Genomic DNA, 20897 nt, shown 5'->3' with positions numbered 1-20897 from the left:
GTGCTGAGTTATCTGTCAGATACTGGGATAAAAGGGCTCTGTAGTGTATAGTAAATACCACAAAATAATAGCTTTTTGGAAAACTATTTTTTTTGTTTCAAGGTTGTGCAAGTATCTGAAGGTCACACATCTGCTTGTCTCTAAACTGAAAGTAAAAAGCTGGAGGGCAGAATTATCTGTAGCCCCATTTCCTTAGGAAGTACTTAGGCAGGTCTAGAATTCAGTGCTGAGATTGTAAGTGTAGGAGGGCCTTCTGTTAGAATGAGAATTTAAGCCTGAGGATTTACTGGTGAGGAATGGAGCTACTGATGAGATGCATCTGAAGGGCAGCATACCCTCTTTGAGATCTATGTGATTTGCAAACTGTACTCCCTTGTGACTCAAGTTTTTCTGTGGTTAGCTCTTTAAAGTGCATGTAAAAAGTTGGTATGGAGATTTTCAGCAGCAGCTCCAATTCTCCTCTTGGAACAGCCCCAACTCTAGGGGTTCCTGGATTGTGCTGCTTGTTACACAACCCAGTGAGAACAGCAGCGTCAGGGGAGTCTGTTATTTAGGGAAAGAGGATTTTCTGGGGAAGAGGTTACTGGGTTGTAATACCTTGTAAAAAAGTGAAACAAGTATTTCTATTCAGGATAGCAAGTATCAAACTGCTGTGTTTTAAGGCAGTGCAGAAACATGAGCCACCATGTTCTCTGCTTCACCAGCTAGATGGACCAGTCAGAACTGCTCATGTTTTGGGGTTTTTTTATTATCTTCTTTTTCAGGTGATGGTTGCAGAAGCACTGAATATTTCCAGGGAAACATACTTCGCCATTTTGATGGACAGAGCCTGCAATGGACCTGTTATGGTTGGCAGCCCACAGGGTGGTGTTGATATAGAAGAAGTTGCAGTTACTAGCCCAGAACTTATCTTTAAGGTAGGAATATAATATTTTACACTAAAAATTTTCCTTGTCAGTTATCCAAAAGAACATATCCCATCTCCCCTCCCCCCGCTTTCCCTTTCCATTTTTCCTTCTGCCACATATGGAAAGAAGACAGTAAGAACCATAAAAATTGTTTCATCCAATAGGGATTCAAGCCTGTTATAGAGTAGGCAAATGAAATACGTTTTAACGTCTGATTTTGTCAGTATTTGTGTCTTCAGCTCACTTAGAAAAAGAGCTTAAATCTGGCTTTTGTATGATGCGTTAAACTTAATACCTGAGCTGTGCCATGATTGAGTTTCACTTTCAGGAAGGTACAGTTTGTTCACAGTGAGTGAGTGCCAGTATGGTTGTTTCTGGAGTTGGTTATTTTTTTCTCATTGACAGAATTGTTAATTATTTCTTTGTACCTGGATGACTTCTGCAGCGGAAATACAACTGTTGTAATTGCTTTCTTAACGATGACTACATTTAAGTATTCTTCATGTTACTGTGGCATGGTAATAAGTAGACGAGCTATTAATCTGGGAAAATAATTGATACCATCAAGTGTAATTATTCAAACAGTTATAAAAATATTTAATGTGCATTCTAAAAATTACATAAACGTTCCAGTGTTACTGGGCAGTGACACCCATTGCCTTGAAAGTATTCCAGAAGATGTCATTAAAATTAACAGACTAAATAGTCATCAACGCCATCTGTACAGTAATTAAAAGTGAAAACTGGTGTCACATTGTCTTGTCAGAATGCCACCCTGAAGAATTCTGTATCTTTTTGGAAGGACTGTTTTGGAGTTGGTGTGGTAATTATACCCTATAGGCAGCTGCTGCAGCCTCAGTCTCGGAGAGCTTTGGCAAGCAGCCATGCTTTAATTACTCATTTGCAAATGTATACTAAGTGTTTTCCTTTTGAAGTTCTAAATCTCCATTCAGGTTGAATATTTAGTTATATTTATGCACGTTATTGTTGCAGGAGGAAATAGATATTTTTGAAGGCATAAAGGATCATCAGGCATTGCAGATGGCAAAAAATTTGGGATTCAAAGGACCTTTGCAACAGAAGGTAACTTGTCTATTCCCTCCTTTTTTACTGACAACGTTTTAGCCCAGCCGTACAATAAATGCTTTCCAAGTAGACACGAAAAGCCAAGTGTCCATTAGATCAGGAGTGTTTTGACATTTTAAATACTAAATTTCACCTAGATAATTGTCATCAGGCTTTAGCAATTTGAATAAGCTCCTTATTGTTCCAGAGTGAAAGTTCCTGGTCTTTGGTGACAACATGCTGTTATACCGCATGGATTCTTTTGATTCCGATGGAGCTCAGTGAATTACATGGGTAGAGGTGTTTTGGAAAATTTGGCCCTTTAATATGGGAGAATCTCTCTGGGTAAATGAAGCCTTTTTTTTCTGACCATCAACTCAAACTCAAAATGCTGCCAGCTTGTTGTCTGTTCAGTATCTCTTTTATATGTGTATATATATATATGAATTCCATATTGTGCACAAATATGTGAGATATTTTGCCTTTATGAATCATTTTGCAGAGAAGAGAAAGATTGTTTGTGTTACTTTTGTCTGTTTTTTCCCCCCATAGCATCAAACTGTCATTTCTGTAGAACTCCTTTATTTTTAATTCAACGGTTTTAATTATTTTCTATCCCAACCATGCAATTAAAAACCGAATACTCATTAAGTTGATTAACACACATTTGAAGATTTAGCTGTATACCTAATGAGGAGGAATGATTATGTAGAACCTTTCAACCCTTGAAGAGTTCTGGTACTTAATAATTTACAGCAATGTACGGACTATTCAACAATACATTTAAATAATGCTGCAGTGAATGCGTTTCTTTCCTTGTGCTATCAACTCAAAGGAATTTACTGAAGCATAGGGACATAGTTTTTATTCAGACAAATCCTGGTATCTACTTAAACATTCACTATTTCTATGTTAGGATTTTATGCTTTGCCTCAAAGAGGCTCAGTGCTTATAAACCTTGAGAAAGAGAAGTGTTGGCATTAAGTTGCCTAATTCAGAGACATAAAATTATAGAATAGAATCATAGAACAGTTAGGATTGGAAAGAACCTGAAGATTATCCAGTTCCAACCACCTGCCATGTGCTGGGTTACCTCACACTAGACCATGTCGCCCAAGGCTCTGTTCAGCCTGGCCTTGAACACTGCCAGGGATGGAGCATTTACCACTTCTGTGGGCACCCTGTGCCAGTGCCTCACCACCCTTACAGTAAAGAACTTCTTCTTTGTATCTAACCTGAACTTCCCCTGTTTAAGTTTAAACCCATCACCCCTTGTTCCATCGCAAAAGTCCCTGATGAAGAGTCCTTTTCCAGCATCTTTGTTAGGCCCCCTTCAGATATTGATGCTGAAGGATGGAGCAGGCCTTAATAAAATTAAGTGATTCTGGTGCTCTGTTACACTTACAGCAGTGTAATAGGGCAGCAACAGCTTTTCAGGTTGCCTAGAATTAATGTGGGGTTGCACAGTGGGACTTTTCCCCAGCGTCACTGTTGACAGCTGTACCCATTGGTATTGGGACAGGTTGTCCACCGAGTGTTCATGCTTCATAAGCAATTTGTATGTTGCTTCCAAACAGTAACTCTTCACAGGGTCTTAAGACATGTTGATCCCCGAACTGGGGTTGGAGTTGAGCCTTTCCAATGATATAGTGTTTCCTCTCTTATAAATGGCGCTGCGAGAGAAAGCTAACTTTTGTCGTTTTATTTCTGTTCACTTTGCTTATTAGGAATGATCCCAAATGTTTTTTGTGTGTGTACTTCTGTCAATTGGTCAGTAAGGAAGGAATAGATTTGAATGTTTCTTTATTGGTGCACTTCATCTGCAGACTTCATCCCACACTGACAACCTAAGTGTTGTTTTTTATGCACATTCATGTTGCTGTTGCTTAAGCTGTTCTATTAATGGAAGAATGTTTTAAGAACAAAAGACTTGGAAGTTAGCAGTCACAATACTTTCAGCCACAGAACCAGTCACAGAGCTAGATGGGAAAGAACAGTAAGGAATAAGCAAGAGTATCTTGTGAAGAGTAAGCAAGATGCTTCTGACACAGATTCATCAAGGAAACATTTCAGATTGATCTAGGAAGGAAAAATGTATTTTTTTCTGAAGTCATAATGTGCAGATACTGCTTTATGGTTTCTGAACTTTGACTGATTAACGTGGATGCAACTTAGCATGCTGGAGATTATGTCATTATGAACTCTTCACATTGAACTTGTCATAGTTATCGTGCTCTTTATTTTGTAGATAATCTTCAGTTCATGTAGTCTTTAAAAGCTCGATCACTAGATGTTATGCAGTACCATAACGCTGCATGATAGCTGGTTTAGGACCTATACAATTATGATTAAAGAAACGAAATAAAAGTAGTAATTATCTAGATCTAGTGTGCAGTTGAATACATTAAAAATCGTCGATAATTGTTTACCTCTGCCTTGAAAACATTAACTTCTGTTTTTCTTTGTGGTAATTGTAAATCACTTGATCAAATTTAGGCAGCGGATCAAATTAAGAAGCTGTATAATCTTTTCTTGAAAATTGATGCCACTCAGGTTGAAGTGAATCCCTTTGGTGAAACTCCAGAAGGGCAAGGTAAGAAATGGAAGGAAACAAATGAATGCATTGTAAGTCTTTATTTATCCAAACTATAAATTAAATTGTGTACAAAGCTGTAAAAGCAGCTTGGCATTAATTTCATTTTGTAATGTAATTTAAGTAACATTCATTAATATTCCCATGGCAGATTTTATATTGCAAAACCTTTTGTTATTTCATGCAAATAATCGAAGTATTGGCTTCTACATGTTGTGTTTGATGAGAAACTAACGTTTTCTGCTTTACTGCTCTTTGTACAAGTTAGGTTATTCTTGGTTTGGGTGGGTTTTTTTGGTGTTTTGGGTTTTTTGTTTGTTTTTGCTGTTAGACTTAACTGTGATTGTGTGGAAAGAAACTTGTTATTCTACATATCTAAGCATGTGGGTAAGTTAAAATTTTAAATGCATGAATACAATCTACTAGAGCACAGGAGAGTTTCCAGCTGGAACTGGTATTTAGATACATCATTCGGGAAGAAAAGGGGTAACTGATCTGCTTCCACCAGAAATACAGGGCTAAGAAGGTATAACATAAAAATACTGCACTGGATTACCTTTCACATCATTCTAGTGGTTGTTTTTCCAGCTGAAACCTTTCCTTCCCTTTGCCTTTACCCAGTTTAACAGACATTAGGAATGTGGCTGCTTAATTGCTGTTCTAGAAACTTTTGGGAAAAGATCACTGCTGTGTCAGTTAAGTATATGAATGGCTCATATTGTATGAAATAACATTTTTTAAATACTATTTACGTGCCCACAGCTAGTTTGTAAAGTAAGCAGCTTTTCACTAAAAATCTATGGGTTTGGCTCAGTTAGTCAGATGCTGAATTGTGGCTAGAAAGTATGCAGTGTCTTCCAATTGTCCAACCTTTTTCTTCCCTTTTTAACAATAAAAAAAAACAAGTGAAAAGGAATTGGCAGAGAATTGTCCACAGCTTAAAGGGAAAACTCTGCTGGTAATGAACTCTGAAAAGCTCTAGAAGATGTAAAACAAATCCTGCCCCACCCTGTTTTACTAATGCATCTTGATGATGATGCTCTTTGTTATAAAATAGGCTCTGGGGCACAAAAATACTGTATCATAAAGTGACATTTTAACTACAAAAAGGAAAATCTTGTCTATTAAAGTAGGTGAGGGTAATTCAGGGATAATGATACATATTAAATATGCATTTTTTTTAACATATTAAGCTGTTTTCAGGTTAAACTAAGGTAGAAGAGCATATTTATGGCTTAGATGTATGAATTCTGCTTTGATAGCAGACCTTTTTCAAATTCCTTCTCTGTTGTGGTTGGGTTTCTGCGTGTGCTCTTGCCACCAGAATCCTTTAGCTCTCTGGATAGAGTTTACTTCATGAGAATGATTTCCTCCAAATGCCTTAACTCTTTATCTGAGAATCTCTCACAGCACTGTGTGCTCAGATTTCTAGTTCATTTGAAGTACTATGATAATGTGCACGTTGAATCAGTGGTTTCTGCATTGTAAACCTCACTCAGCTTAATAAATGTAAGTCACATTCTTAGGAACTAACTCTGGCTATGTTGGTTCTTACGCACTTTGTGAAATGTGTGCTGGGGGAAAGAAACAAAAAGCCCTGTTGTTGACCAGTGCAGTTTTATCATATGCTGTGTTTTAAATGGAAATGGAAAATACACCTTCAGAACCTAGTAGTAGACTGTTGTTTTCCCCACCATTTAAATAGATCTGTTGGCCTCATTAAAATCAGTTTGGAATGAGATAAGATCATCTTCATTCTGTGTTGCTCAGTGAAATTAAAGCAGAACAATAAAATAGGGCCTTGTAAAATGAATGGTCTGGATTTTGCAAGTTCTAGCAACATGCAACGTGTGACACTTTTGACTTATTTGAAGATGAATGGCACCTTTAAGATAGGTACAACAAAAACTGCTGGAATTTCCTGCAGATTATGATGTTTACTTCAACACACATTCATTGGTATGCTTGTCCGCCATGGCTGGTGTGCTTACAAGGTTTATTCTGTGGGTTCAAGACCACTGATCCTGTAAAAAACAAAATATGATTTCTCAAAACTTCATGAAATAATTATTAAGTAGAATAAATGACCAAGATACCTTAATCGTAGAATAATTATGGAAGGTACCCAGTAGTCCTTTTGCTCAGTCAGATATCAAGAATTTGGGACATTTATGATAATTGCCTTCTATCAGAGTTTGTGGTGAGCTCTTAGGTTGTTCTGGTATTCGCACTTGCCATATTTAGTGAGGAGGGCTTAATTTAGGGGATGGTAGGGGGTTTTATGCTGTTTTTTCTGAGGTTGTTCTGCATGTGTTTCACATCCAGGAATCTGAGGAGCAGAAACAGAGTGGGTTTCAAACTGTGAAAGCCATCTTACTAGCAGGCATACACAGAAACCTTCCTGTGCTTTATTTCTTTTTGCTAGCAGTTTCTCCATCTGAAATGTCTTAAAGAAGAATAAAGATAAAACAAATGGAAAAACATTTGAGTAGCTTAATACAGTTATTTCTAATGATAAAGTACAAGTCTCTCTATGAAGACCATTATTCCTGTCTAAGTAATGGTTGAGATGGATTCATTTCTTGCTGTGCTTTGTGTTTTTCATTTGTGCAATTTCCATTAGAAAATACATTGTCATATGCATTTCCTTTTGTTTAATTTTGTAGCAAATTCTTTGTTAACGCTATTGGGTCAGAAGCCTGTAACTGCCCGTTTATTTGGGTTCTTTTGTTTGCTCTCAATGTAAGCTGTTGAATTGGCAGATGACAAAAATCCCATACTGCTAGCAAAAACAACAGAAGTACTCCATGAATGCAAGTGCTGGAGCTTTCTTTGATATTTGTTTAGACAAAAAAATCCATTTGTATAATCTATCATGCATGTAACAATGTGCTTTTGACGGTGCAAATGGGTTGATAAATATTAATAGATGTTTTTCCTGCTACTTTGTACAGCATAGCCTTTGTTAAAGGTGACTGTTCTGGAGAAATGAGATTCTATTAATGTGACATTGAGAATGTTCATGTCTAAGGTAAACAAACTCTGCAGCTGCAGTTTTACTCTAGCTTTGAGTTGTTTTAGCAATTCGAAGAACTTAGAGCTTGAAGAGCAGAAACGGTACCAGTCTTAGTTCATTGTTAAAAAAAAATGAAAGCAGCTCTAGTAGAGTAGAAACGTATTATGAACTTTAGATGCTTCTCCTGTTGGCAGATTCTCTCTTGATGGTTGACTGGGTAAGATCTAGACTCTTCCAAGAGAGATTTATTATACACAAACACACATGAATAGTTCTCTGAAACTGCAGTCACTCACATGAAATTTGGTCGTGTTTCAATTTAATCTGGTATTGGTTACAATTTCAATGTGCAAAGACACACAAAACCTGCGGCAACATCAGAAAACCAAACCAGGAAAACCCAGTGCAAATCAAGACGTACAATTGAGACTCTCCTGTTTGTGTAAATCTTTTGCTGTTTGCTTCAATATTTTCCTCCTGAGTTAAGCAATTGCATATTGAGGAAAAAAAAAAGAGGTATTTGGGCCACCAAAAAATATTGTGCGGGTAGTTGTTTTAATTAGTGGGTATCTGTATCAAAGACTTAAAATTGTCTTTTTAAATGCAGTTCACCTTTAGTTGTGGAGGAGTGTACAGTTCTTGTGAGACATGCACATGTAACATGTATGTATTTCAATGGTGATACGGATCAAAACAAGCAGAAAGAGAAACTAATAAGAGTTTTCTGTATGCAGCATTGAAAGGCACTTATTTCTGACTGGCTTGCATTGAGAAATCAATTATGCTTCAGTCAGTAATTATAATCTAGGCATAGTACAAGTCACATCACTTGAATGGTGAAATGATAAGTGTATAGTCTTACATTTACTTAGAACATTTTAATCTAATTAGGTGTTTGCCTCTGCAAACCCATAGAAATAATGAGTCAGTAAATAGGCAAATAACCCGTTCGCTCTATGTGCATTTCTGTTGCTGGTGTTTTTATGTTAATGTTATGTCTACCAGCTTGTCTTTTGTATCTATTATTTAATACAGTCAGGTTTAGCTACTTATTAGTTTGTTTTTACAGCCATAATGGGTGTTGACATTGATGAGAAGTTTTGTATTTCTTTTGTAAATTTTCTTTGTTTAGCTGTAATCTTTTGATCATTTTAAACATCCATTGGCTTAAAGTTGTAATTCAGATCCTTAGGGAAATAATGTGTGTGTAGCTAATAACATTATAAATTAAAGCTATAGCTAAAGAAAGTATTGTGTGTTGCTCAACTATAAATGAGTGCATGTTATCAAACATTGCTTTGGGTTGCTAACCTGTTATTTGTTATATCTGTTGTACTTTCAGTGTTTTTGAAAGTAGACTCTCTTATGAATCTAATGTCCAAATCGTACAAACTGGCTTCATAATTTACATGAACATTGTTTAAAGCAAACACAGAAGATCGTCAGTGGCAAGGGCTGTGACACTGTACTAGTGTGGAGATGCTTGCTTTTCTCAATATAGGATTTAAGGAAAACTTGCCCTTATTTGCTGTATTCAATGCTAGAATTTCAGCTTATCACATGGTGGAAGTGACCTCAGTCCCAAAGTAACCTTTTCCCCATCCCTGCTGTAGTAGTCGTAATATTTCAGAAGCTCTGGCTAACTGTGATCTCTAAATGCCTGTATATTGTCTTATTCTTTTATTCTGTAGTTGTTTGTTTTGATGCCAAGATAAACTTTGATGACAATGCAGAATTTAGGCAAAAAGAAATATTTGCCATGGATGACAAGTCTGAAAACGAGCCTATAGAGAACGAAGCTGCCAAATACGACTTAAAATACATAGGACTGGATGGAAATATTGCTTGCTTTGGTAAGAACAAATAAATCCAAAAGACATTTGAAGACAAATTCATACTTGTTCAGTGCATAGACTTTGTTTACATTCTGACATTCAGTCCACCCGTAACAGTATTTCAGCCTCTTTTGCTCAGGTTGTCTGTCCTTCCACAAGTTCTTGCAGGAATGAAACTAAAACTGTGTTGAAACTGTGGTTAAGGCTACAGCAGACAGGTCAGGGCATGAGGGGGGTCAGGGAGAGGGCAGGCTGAGGGAGAAGGTTTCTACCCACTGAATTGTTAAGCTGATGCAATTGGTCCTCCCAGTAATAGAAACAAAAACCAGGAAAAGTAATCAAAAATCAGTCATTAATTATCGAAACTCAGTCTGTGTTACTTAAAAGACACTGCAAAAGTATGTGTGTAAAAACATTATATTTGCGCTTACAGTTGAATATCGAGCTCCATTTTTCCTTTAAGGAAGGTTGTTAAAAGCAAAATATCAGCTTCTTATTTTCCTGAAGTTTCTGTAGGACAGAAATGACTTTTGTCTTTAGAAGAGATAAGTAAGAAGGTGAGCTGTCCTCTAAATAATTTTCACTTTGTATAAATGCTTTTAGCCGGTACATTTTATTATGAATCTAATTGAATTAGGCATTTTATTTCAGCTTGGTGAGAAAATGTCCAGCAGTCCAGTATCTGAAGGGGGGCTATAGGGATGCTGGGGAGGGACTCTTCATTAGGGACTGTAGTGACAGGACAAGGGGTAACGGGTTAAAACTTAAACAGGGGAAGTTTAGATTGGATATAAGGAGGAAATTCTTTCCTGTTAGGGTGGTGAGGCACTGGAATGGGTTGCCCAGGGAGGTTGTGAATGCTCCATCCCTGGCAGTGTTCAAGACCAGGTTGGACGAGGCCTTGGGTGATAAGGTTTAGTGTGAGGTGTCCCTGCCCATGGGAGGGGGGGGTTGGAAGTAGATGATCTTAAGGTCCTTTCCAACCCTAACTATTCTATGATTCTATAGTTTATATTGCTTAGATGTGTACTCTAACCATAAATCTAGAAGATACTGTTAACACTCTGCAGTTAGATTCAGTGACAGTGAGACTTTGATCTTAATTTAAAAAACAAAACCAACAAAACAACAAAAAACCCCAAATAATAATTGGCAACGCTATGGTATATTACTGTTTCTCTAGTCTTAGGTCTTGCTGTTGAATTGCAGATGACACGGAAGATTTCCTTTGTCTAGCAGGAGCAATTTGCTGGGGACAAGTAATTCTCTCCTTCTTTTTCTAGCTTAGAGGATGTGTGTGTCCCTGGGATCGCTTTTAGACTAATGCAAACGCAAAATAAAAGGCAGTTTCAGGAGCATTTGTCCCCAAAATTCAGTTGTCTCTTTTACAGTAATACAAAACATCCTCTACTGCTATCAGCATGATGGAGGGGAGCTTAAGGACTCAATTTGTCCTTCATGCCTCATGGTGTGATCATTATTCCAAGAAGTTTTTGTGTGCCCATAATTAAGGAAAGGTGCACATCTAAGTCCTAAAGATACAGTCATAAAAAAACCTAAATGTTGGTGTGTGTGCACCAGACTTTGAATTAGTTTTTGCTTTGGATATCCTTGAATAGGTACTGATCCATTTAGAAACAGGTGTTCATGAGCTGTGGTTGTGCTAATATGTTTTAAACTTTTTCACAAATCTTACATACTTTTATGTGAAATATAAGTACTTGGTGTTTGTAATTGCAGTCAATGGAGCTGGACTTGCAATGGCAACATGCGATATAATATCCTTGAACGGTGGAAAGCCAGCCAACTTCTTGGATTTGGGTGGTGGCGTGAAAGAAGCACAAGTGTATCAAGCATTCAAGCTGCTGACTGCTGATCCAAAGGTAAAAAAGGTGGTTTTGGACCAGAAGCTTCCCTGTGCAGTAATACAGCTGTGGTATGGAACATCAGTATGCTGAAAAATAGAGATAATGGTGTGAACACTGAGGATGAGTTACTTAAGGGGTGATCTGGAAGGAAAATGATTTCACTGTGAACCACTGGCCTGACTTTTCAGTTCCTGGTCCACGTGCATGCAGGTTTGCTGGCTTTGTCTCCTTTTCCTCTTTTTTTCCAGTGCTTCCATCCATTTACCTCATGTTTGTTTTGTCTGTGATACGAACTCCTCTAAATACTACCTTCCAGTGAAAATTACATCTCTGTAATTGTGTATCCTGTGCAGCAGTGACAAAAAGTTGTGACTTTTCACGTAGAGATGAATATTGTTTGTAACAGAATTTCAAGGCAGAATCAGGAAGAAAATTTGCAGTACAAAAGAAGCACAGGTTGACTTCAGATTTTAAGCTCTTTGCAGTTGTAACTCTCCTTGCACAGGCACATAGTATCTCAACCATTCAGCTGTACTACTCAAAACATTCTTCCTGGGCCTTTTTGCACACACATGTCATGCTGACCTTCTGTTTGTAGAGCTCTAGGCTTATATTCTTCCCAAGACCCACAGGAAGAGAACTGATTATCTCCTTCTGCTTAGTGATGGTATAAGCTTCAAGTTACTAGCATAACTAGAAGAACACAGACCTAGAGAAGCAAGGTACCTTACTTGGGGCAGAAGGGACAAAAGATGGATTTGCGATTCATGTTAGAAAACCTGGTAGTTTCCTTCATTGTCTGATGCTAGTAGCGTTGTGCTTGTCTTCATTTGTGGAGCTTTATCCTCAGGGCACTGCACAAAGATTTGCTTGCATGTGTCTGAGTTGTTCTGTGGTGTGTATTTTGTATGATGATCAAGGTCTGGCTGAGATGTAATTGAGCTCTAAAACTTGTGTTGGTGGAGAAGCAGATGCAGTAAAGTCTTAGATATGCAACTTAGCTGATGATTATCAGTATACTAAATGCATTCATCTGCCTGCTACAGCACATACAACATGTATTAATTTTGGTGATGAAGCTGAGTTTGAACAATTTGAAAGCAAAAAGGCATTTCAGTACCTCTCAGCTATATAACACCTGCATGCCCACCATTTGACTTTTAAGTATATCCTTCTTCTATTATATATTCTGCTTATGTATTACTGCTTAATACTACATGCTTGCACCAGGTCTAATAAAGCTACACAAATACAAGGTAGCATGGGAAGAACCTGATATAGTAATTTATGTTTGTTTTTATGCACAGCTATAGCTGTGCCATTCCTGCCTTTGACTTGCTGAAGATGCAGAAGGTTTTAGCCTAAACGCAGCACAATTCATTCCTCATTAATTTGTTGCATCCTCTTTTCCTTTTGAATGCCTTTTCTGATCTTCCTTCATTCACAGGAAGAATCACAGAACAGCTCCCTCTTGCCTGTTCTCTTTATTGCACTCCAGGAAAAAGGGGGAGGATGTTATTAGCATTAGTCCTTTTGAGCCTAGTTCTGCATATGACCGCAGATGTGATCCTTGAGAAGCTTAAAGTGAGTTACTTCTGAACTGTTTCTTTTCAGCCCTTTCAGTGTGACTGATCTTTATGTCAGTGTGACCATCAGCAATACTGTTCCAGTTCCATGAGACATCAGGTGAAAAACTTCTCTTAATGGCAACTGGTAAAGAATATGCAGGAGATAAAATTAGAACTAGGGAAGATATGCAGATATCCTGGCACATAACAGGAGGCTGTAGCAGCCCTGGCAGTTACATCAGCCTAACATCAAAGCCCTTGATTTTCTTACAGCTCTGCAGTTAATATTAATGTAAGTTTAGTAGCTATTAGAACAATAAACTTGTCATATTTTATTTCTTTCTGTTCAGAAAAGATAGTAAATGTTACTTCCTCTCCTAATACACCATGTCCATTAGATCACTAATACACAGTAAAATAATTGAATGAATCCTCTCTTTTCTTAACTAAGTAGGCTTTTAACCCCAAGAGTTGTCGTGGCTAATGCAGCATCCACAGTTTATATCTGTTCAGTAACCTTTAACCTGATTCCCACCTTGTTTGAGAAGATAAAAATTAGCTCTTTGGAACTTGAGGGACAATTAATTGCTGTAAATGTCTCCAGACAACATTAAGCTGAGAAAGACTGAACAAACAAACAAGCTTGCAGGGCTGCAATATGAACAAGTCCTGTCTTTTAGTTGCACCGAGACGTGGCACTGGTAGCATTAAGGACATTGCAGGAGAAGAAATCTTCCAGAAGGAAACGTTCAGCTGCACTTTGAAATAGATCTTTAAAATGTCTGTTTGGTATTAAAGCAACACAATACAGGTATGCGGTGATTTGATTTGATGAAGCTGGGGATATTGGTTTTGAGAAAGATGAAGATCCTGGCTGCTGTCCTGCTGGTTTAATCTGGCTGTTGTCAGGGTCTATAATTCTACCAAAAAAAAAAATTAAAAGATAAAAAAGGGGTATTTTTGTTGCAGAAGGTTCCCCACTGGCTTTGAATGGAAATGCTGTCTCTGGAGTCAGTGACTCTTTTATATTCTGCCAGTCTTGTTTGCAGCCTGCCATATCCAGTACCCCTTATGTCAGATAGGTCACTGCAATGGTTCTGAATTCCTTTTATTTCACTATCTAAATTCCAGACTGTTTTTAACTTTCTTCCTGCCTGCCTGTCTTATTTCTGTGACTTTGTGCTGTGTGTCTGCTTTGGCAGAAAATAAGCTGTCTTCCTGCACTTCAGTTAGTAACAGGAAAGGGGAAGGTGGCTCACTTCTGGGTGTTGAAGCTGCTGGGAGGCACTGCAGGAGCTTCATTTCTCCTGCTTGTGCCACAAGTCAGGTAGAGGAGGTTGTTTCCGTTGGTATTTCAGAGGCCTGAGTGATGCCTGGATGAATGAGGTGCTGTTTCAGCTATCCTTACTGAAGTCCTCATCCTTGAGTACTCTCACGTCCTTACCAAGCTCAGTAGGTGCTCATTTTTATTCATGCTGAAGACTTGGCCTGTTACATTTACTGTATGATATCTGTTTATAGGATTTAACAAGGTTTTGCAAATAATAGTAATTTGAAATAATAATAATAAATAGAAATAATAATAATTTAAATAATAATAAGCTGAAATAATAATAAATCTGCTGTCCAGGGAACTGAAGCTTCTCTCTCAACATGCTCTGCACCATGGGCTGCAGCGGGGTCTCTGCCCAGGCACTTAGAGCATCTTCTCCCTCCTTCTGCACTGACTTGAGTGTCTGCAGGGCTGTTTCTCTCACACACTCTTACTGCTCTCTCCAGCTGAAGTTACCATTGCACAAGTTGTTTTTTCCTTCTTAAATACATGCTACCACCTTCACTGATGGGCCCAGCCTTGGCCAGCAGCAGGTCCATCTTGGAGCTGGAGAGCAATGGCTGTGTTGGACGTGGGGGAACCTTCTAACAGCTTCTCACAGGAGACTCATCCATAGGCCCTCCAAAACCAAAACCTTGCTATGCAAACCCAGTAAAAAAAGCAGAGTACGTTGTAAGCAGTTTTGGTTTACCAGTGACTGGCTCTAGTCCTTAACAGTTGTCTCCTGTTGGAAAGTATCACTGGAATACGGGCAGTTAAAGGCCAAGATTATGTTATTCTTGTTCTCCTTTTCCCCCTAAAGCTCCTTTGAGAACCCTTTTTGAAGCCTGTCATTGATGATGTGACTAAAGACTTACTAAATCAATTGATGTTAACAAGTGTTTGCTTGTCGTTTAAGCAAAAACCATTGACAGATTGACAAACATGTCTCTGGAAAAAAATATATTCTATATTGACATCTGTTAACTCATATCCAGGGAATAATTAATATCAAACACACATAGAAATTTGTTGTTTTTTTTTCCTTTAGCTACTCTTTAGTCTGAATTCAGATTATTGTTTTATTAATATGGAATAAGCATTCTTATTCCTGTCACTTTTCTTCACCTGTTTGCTTATGTCAGATGCATCTCCGCCCAGCTCAGGGATGGGAAAAGTAATGGCACTAACATGTCTCACCATTGAGGGTGAAGCAGAGGTCTTGGGGCTTTTATTTTCCAGGCGTCTGAGAGAGTGACAGCATTGTGAAGGAGGGTATCATTAAATCATATTTTTGCAATTCACTTATTTTCTGTCTGTGCTTGTTGTGAAAGTAATACACTTTATCCATCCGTATATAATAAGACATTTTTATCATGGCTTTATCCTTTTGGCTGAAGGGATTTTTAGTATTAGTTTTCTTAACATTGCAGTTCTATGTGTGGCAACAGAAGGGAGAACATTATACTAGGAGGAAAGATTTAGGATATTCTTTCCTTAGATTTCAGAAATAAAAATAAGGTTGTCTTGTAGAATTTATTTGGTCTTTATTTCAGGTGAATTAATTCAGAATTGGGTGAGCTAGCTCAGTTAAGATGATTCAGAAAGTCTGCAAACATTCAGGCAGTTTGGTGTGTAGTAACTACATCAGTGTTACCGGAGTGTTTGCTCTCACTCTGCAACTTTACACAAAGACATGCTTCCAGTTTTAGGGGGAAAAGGCTCTTTTGAGTATGGTTTTTAAGTAGGCTTCACTGTGTAGCTGAGGGGTTTGTCCTGGAAGTTGTGTAAAAATCTGCCTTATTCAGCGAGTCTGTGACTAGTGTTTAACTGTTGTTACAAGCCTGAGCCAAAAAGGGGTTTTGGTAGATAAGCTTCTTACAAGTTGCCAGGTATTTACTCCCAACCAGTTATTCCCTGCATCCTGCCCTCTGAGGCATCAATTCAAACAGTCTGGGAAAAAAGAGAATGGAAGAAGAAGAGGGGAATGTTGTCACATGGTGTTTCTGATCCAGGACTGGGCACTGAGATATTATAATCATATCATGTAAAAATGATGTCAGCAGCCAATTCCAGAAATAAAGAAACAACTTGGTGGGCTCTCTTCTAGGGCTGCCTTTGCCCATTGATGAGGTTTGGTATTGCTGTTAGTCCGGGACATTTTGTGTGGAGTGAGAGGAGGGTGCTTTGGAGAGTGGGAAGGGGACTATTAAACTTTAAAGGCATAAATAAAAGATGGGGTGTAGAGGTTTTAAAAATACAAACATTAAAATACCCACACTTGCTGTGATATTGAGCCTTATCCCCATTAGAGCATAGGCTAGTTGTGAATAGTTTGTCATGCATTTTCAGTGTTTCCTTCGCTAATTGTCAGTGTTACAGTAATGTGAAAACATGAATCAGTAGGATGAGGTAAGCTTGTCTATCACACATGCAGTCTATTTCAGTGTCTGTATAATGTTGATGAAATGAAATTAAATAGCATTCAGTTAAGGACATATACTAGAGTGTTAGCGGTGGATTCGGATTGTCGGATTGCATGTCATTTGACATAATGCAGGGGAACCCTGTTTTTACATAGTCATTAGAAATCTTTCTGCTTTCTCATTGCACCCTTTACACACTTCATTTCCCAGCTCTTCTTTACACAGCCTGAAAAGGCTTTATGCTTTGTGTGTTTTTCTGATTCATACAAGAGTGAAGCATCATATGATGTTTTGAGTACTCTAAAAGCTGTAGGTGAAGAGTTATTGTAGTGAAAAATATTGGTGTGTTATAATACACCGTTCCATGAGAGCTAACTGCTAGTCCAGTGTTCACAGCTCTGCATGGCCCTAAAGGGGCTGGATATCTGAAAATGGTGGCACTTCAATTTAGCGGCTGCTTTTGAAAGTTCAGGCTTTGACTGCTCTCTTGTCCCCCTCTGTGTGAACTGTAGATTATAATACTCATGTACCATATATGTCTGCTCTCAACACAATAAAAAATTACGTAGTCCATTAAATTAGGCACTATGGAAATGATAAAAGTTATTCCTGTTATTCAGGTGTTTATTACATGTTCCTTTGCTGCTTATTACAGAGCCCTATCCCACTGCCAGTTTTGTATTCAGCATGGTTTTTGTAGAAGTGAAATGCTACATTTTAAAAAAGAAAGTCATAATCAATAAATCTGTTGGGTTCATGTTGCAATTTTGACACTTCTGTAAGACAATGTCATTGAGGTATACCACGTAGTTTTTGGAAGATGGATCTTACTATGTCATCTTCATATTATCACCTAATAGAACATAGAGAGCCCCTTTTGCCTTGGGGGGGTGGGGCATGAAAACATATGGAGAGACTATCCTTTTGTCTTACTTAAAATACAATCTCAAATGTTGAAAGAGGAACCAGACACAAAAGGTGAAAGAAACCTTCAGTTAACCTGGATAATCTACCCAGTGTTGCAAGTCAGTGTCTGACACAGTGAGGTGAGAAGTGGTAAGGTTTAAATGCAGCAAAGAAATAGAAGTTAGGCGTTCTGAAAATTGTCCATCAAAAAGGTAGTTGAGTCCTACAGCACTTTATTTTAGGAACTTACAGGCTATCCAGCGCTGCAAGTTTTTAAGAACCAGCTGAACAAAAATGTAGCCAGAGTGTTTCAGGATGAGTTGATTCTCCTTGACGCTGGTGATGGTCTAGAGGTTTGTTTTCCTCTTTCAGAGAATAGCCCTAAACTGTCATAGGATGACTCCTTGTAGAGGTAGAAAAGACCTATAGGAGCACAGAAACATCTTGTAAAGCTGGGAAAACTTGACAAAGGTATATTGCATTTTCTGCCTCAGAAATCTGTACAAATACTCTGCCTTTAACCAAGGATATTGGAGCATCTCATGGTTCTTTAATGGATTCTGTAGGATTTGAGGTTATAGGAGTAATTTAGAAATTTCCAGACATTTTTATTAGCACTGCATTGGTGAGAAAATGTAGAGTAACAGAATTTTAACAAGTATTTCTTCTAATGTGTCTCTACAGTTTTGCAGGAATTAATGCGAAATGACTAGTCATCTTTTAGAGCACTTAAAATATTGAAAAGGCATTTTCTCCTTTCATTGAAGCATTTTGAGAGACTGATAGCATATTGCCAATATTTATGAAAATGTGAGGACAATTATGCATTTAAGCTGCATAATTGAATTGTCTTGATTTATAATCAAGAGTAATGTATTTTTCAAGAGCATGTGTAGTATCGAGCCCTAAGTAATTGATATGTAAATATACTGTAACATGAATCTCCTATTATTTATAGGCACTGACAAGTTGAATGGTTTTTGGCATTTTAAAGTTGGCTATAATGAATCTTAAAAACTGGCTGTGAAAATAAACTTACTAAGAAGGAGGAAAACTTGCAGAGATTCTGTAATTGCCTCCTTTGCAGCGGAATAAGGAAAAAAGCACAAATGTTTCCATAGAAGCTATAAATGCTAAAAACTGTGTGGAAGAATCACAATGAAAATTGAGCTGTTGGGTTTGGATGGAATTTGAAATGTTTGTGTGTGCATTACCCTCTTGGTAGTGGTGTCCCTTCTAAAATAGGGACAAAAGAAAAGACCTTGCCATTTTCTCAGAAGACAATCTGCTTCACCCTCTTGGGATGGCTGTTGTGTGGTCAAGGCTTGTTGCATTTTCCTGCTTGTTTGGAGTACACTTGATAAATGACCAAACCGGTAAAAGAATTATTAATATTATTAGTAGTATTTCATTAGTGCTTGGGACTGTCCTGGTGAGCCAGTGTGGCTAAGCCGGTGATGTGAAGTGTTTTAGAGAAGTACATGCTAATGGCTATGGGATATTGCATGTCTCTTGTCATATCATAGTGGAGTATCACCCTCTTGCTCCAAAACAGGGCCTAAAATGAAGGGTAATTGATACAGGCAGTAAATCTCCCTCTTGAAAAACTTGCCAGCATCACCTCTACCTGCCAAATGCCTGATCTCATATCCAGCATATGCGGTATGATGGGCACTTATGTTTGTGTGTCTTAGTACTGCCTGCTAAAAGGAAATGCCCTAATATATCAGAAAAGTGTGTTATCCTTTACTGTAGTTTACAAATTGATTAAATATTGAAAATTTATATGACTCATTTCACAGTTAGGATAAAAAAAGGAAGATATTTTAGGAATGTCAATTTGGAAACTCATCTTGATGAGATGAGTAATTTATGAATGTATTTATAGATTATCTAGCTTATTTACAAGAGAATGAAAGACAAATCATTTGACAATACAGGTAGGGAATAGTATATTAAAGTAAAAGTGGTAGGTGTCCTTACTTAAACTCTTTTGTAAAGAAAATCACATTTTCATGCTCATTATTTTTAAGTGGTTTGAGGTGTTATGGCTGTCTAGGAAAGTGTTTGTTCTTTTCATCAAAATGAAGAAGTTTAATCACCTTACCTCCATCTGTCCCTGATAGAAGCAGGCCTAGATCATGAACTGTATATTTCAAATAGGTGCTTTTAGCTATTTAAACTGGGTAAGATATGATCTTCTAACAGTGAAATGGATATCAACTGGGTTTCCTTATCATTTCAAAAGCACCCTTGATGGATCAGCACAGGTAGATAGAGCATAGGTTAGTTGAAGAGTAAGACTCAGCAGGGGCTGGGGGGAATGGTGAAACACAACAAAATTAGTGAGCATTTCCCCATCATAAAACTATCTTGTAAAGACAGAAGAATAAAGGGCCTGATCTTGCTTTGCACTTTGCAAAAAGTGCAGTGTCAGGTGCAGTGATGCAGTTATTGGGAAAGAGGAGAGAATTGCATGAAAAATACAGATGTTGCACTTCTCTCTGCTGTGACACTTGTGCTCTGGTTGCCATCTTAATATAGGAAATAGATCACGATGGGTGATCTTGTTCTGACCTATTATTAATCTCGTATGCCATCTGAAATGACTGGTGCGGTGATGTGATCAGTAATAATATGCAGGTCTGGCAAATGCATAGCTTTTAAATTCACTGGTGTCTTTTATAAGAGAATGATCTGTTAGAACATCCACCCCTGTCTGTGGAAATGGAATTTTGAGGTGCAGTGTATCTCCTTATGTTTTCTGTATTCCACTCTAGATGCCTTTTTTTTTTCCTTTATTTCAATTTTTTTTTTAGTGTTGAGATAGGGAATGTGTTTTTCCATAGTGTGTAAGCTTTGGGTTTGGAGCAGGACACATTCTGTCTTTCCAGTCAGAGGGATGTATTTAATTTATATTTGAATAAGAAAAATATTCTTTGGCCTGTGTTCATCCATTCGTTTGCATTACTGAGCATAGGATGATGAAAAAGCTTTGGAAGAGACAAAAATTACTTGAAATATGGCTTAATGAAAGAGGGACAAGCTGTTCTTTCTCTTGAATCACTGTTTTGTTTCAGGTGGGACTGAATTATTTCACAGCTTCATTATTCATGCTGCAATTCAACAAGATATTCAAACCTGCTTCAAGTTTTAATGTTTTATTATCTATTATTCTGAGTGGACGGCTAAAGCTGAAATAAATGAGCCTATTCACTTTTAAAGCTTGTCGTGTGCTTGTGTACTTGGCAAGTCAAGGCCACATCTACCGCAAATGAGTAGTTCTTACTCGTTGCTAAAGGTTTAGTTTGATCTTCTAACAGAAAAACTGCCCTGTTATAGGAAAATGAAAATTACTCCTATTTCTTAAAAGGTGTTGTCTGTGTTGTACTTCTCAGTA

The 20897-nt window shown here is 37.8% G+C and overlaps 1 protein-coding gene across 1 annotated transcript in view; it reads left to right on the top strand.

Moving 5' to 3' along the window:
- The window catches only part of SUCLG2 (succinate-CoA ligase GDP-forming subunit beta), a 126848-nt gene that overhangs the window by 65585 nt on the left and 40366 nt on the right, over positions 1–20897 (top strand). Inside the window, exons 5-9 of the mRNA XM_062630242.1 lie at positions 765–917; positions 1902–1991; positions 4470–4566; positions 9274–9435; positions 11158–11300. Coding sequence (XP_062486226.1) covers positions 765–917; positions 1902–1991; positions 4470–4566; positions 9274–9435; positions 11158–11300 — 645 coding nt within the window. The remainder of the gene's footprint in view (positions 1–764; positions 918–1901; positions 1992–4469; positions 4567–9273; positions 9436–11157; positions 11301–20897) is intronic.

This window comes from Pezoporus occidentalis, unplaced genomic scaffold, assembly GCF_034315485.1.
Source record: "Pezoporus occidentalis ecotype Australia unplaced genomic scaffold, CSIRO_AGI_Poc_V1 ctg35, whole genome shotgun sequence".
Lineage (NCBI taxonomy): Eukaryota > Metazoa > Chordata > Aves > Psittaciformes > Psittacidae > Pezoporus > Pezoporus occidentalis.
The sequence above is the reverse complement of the archived record's forward strand: the minus strand, read 5'-3'. Positions and strand labels throughout refer to the sequence as shown.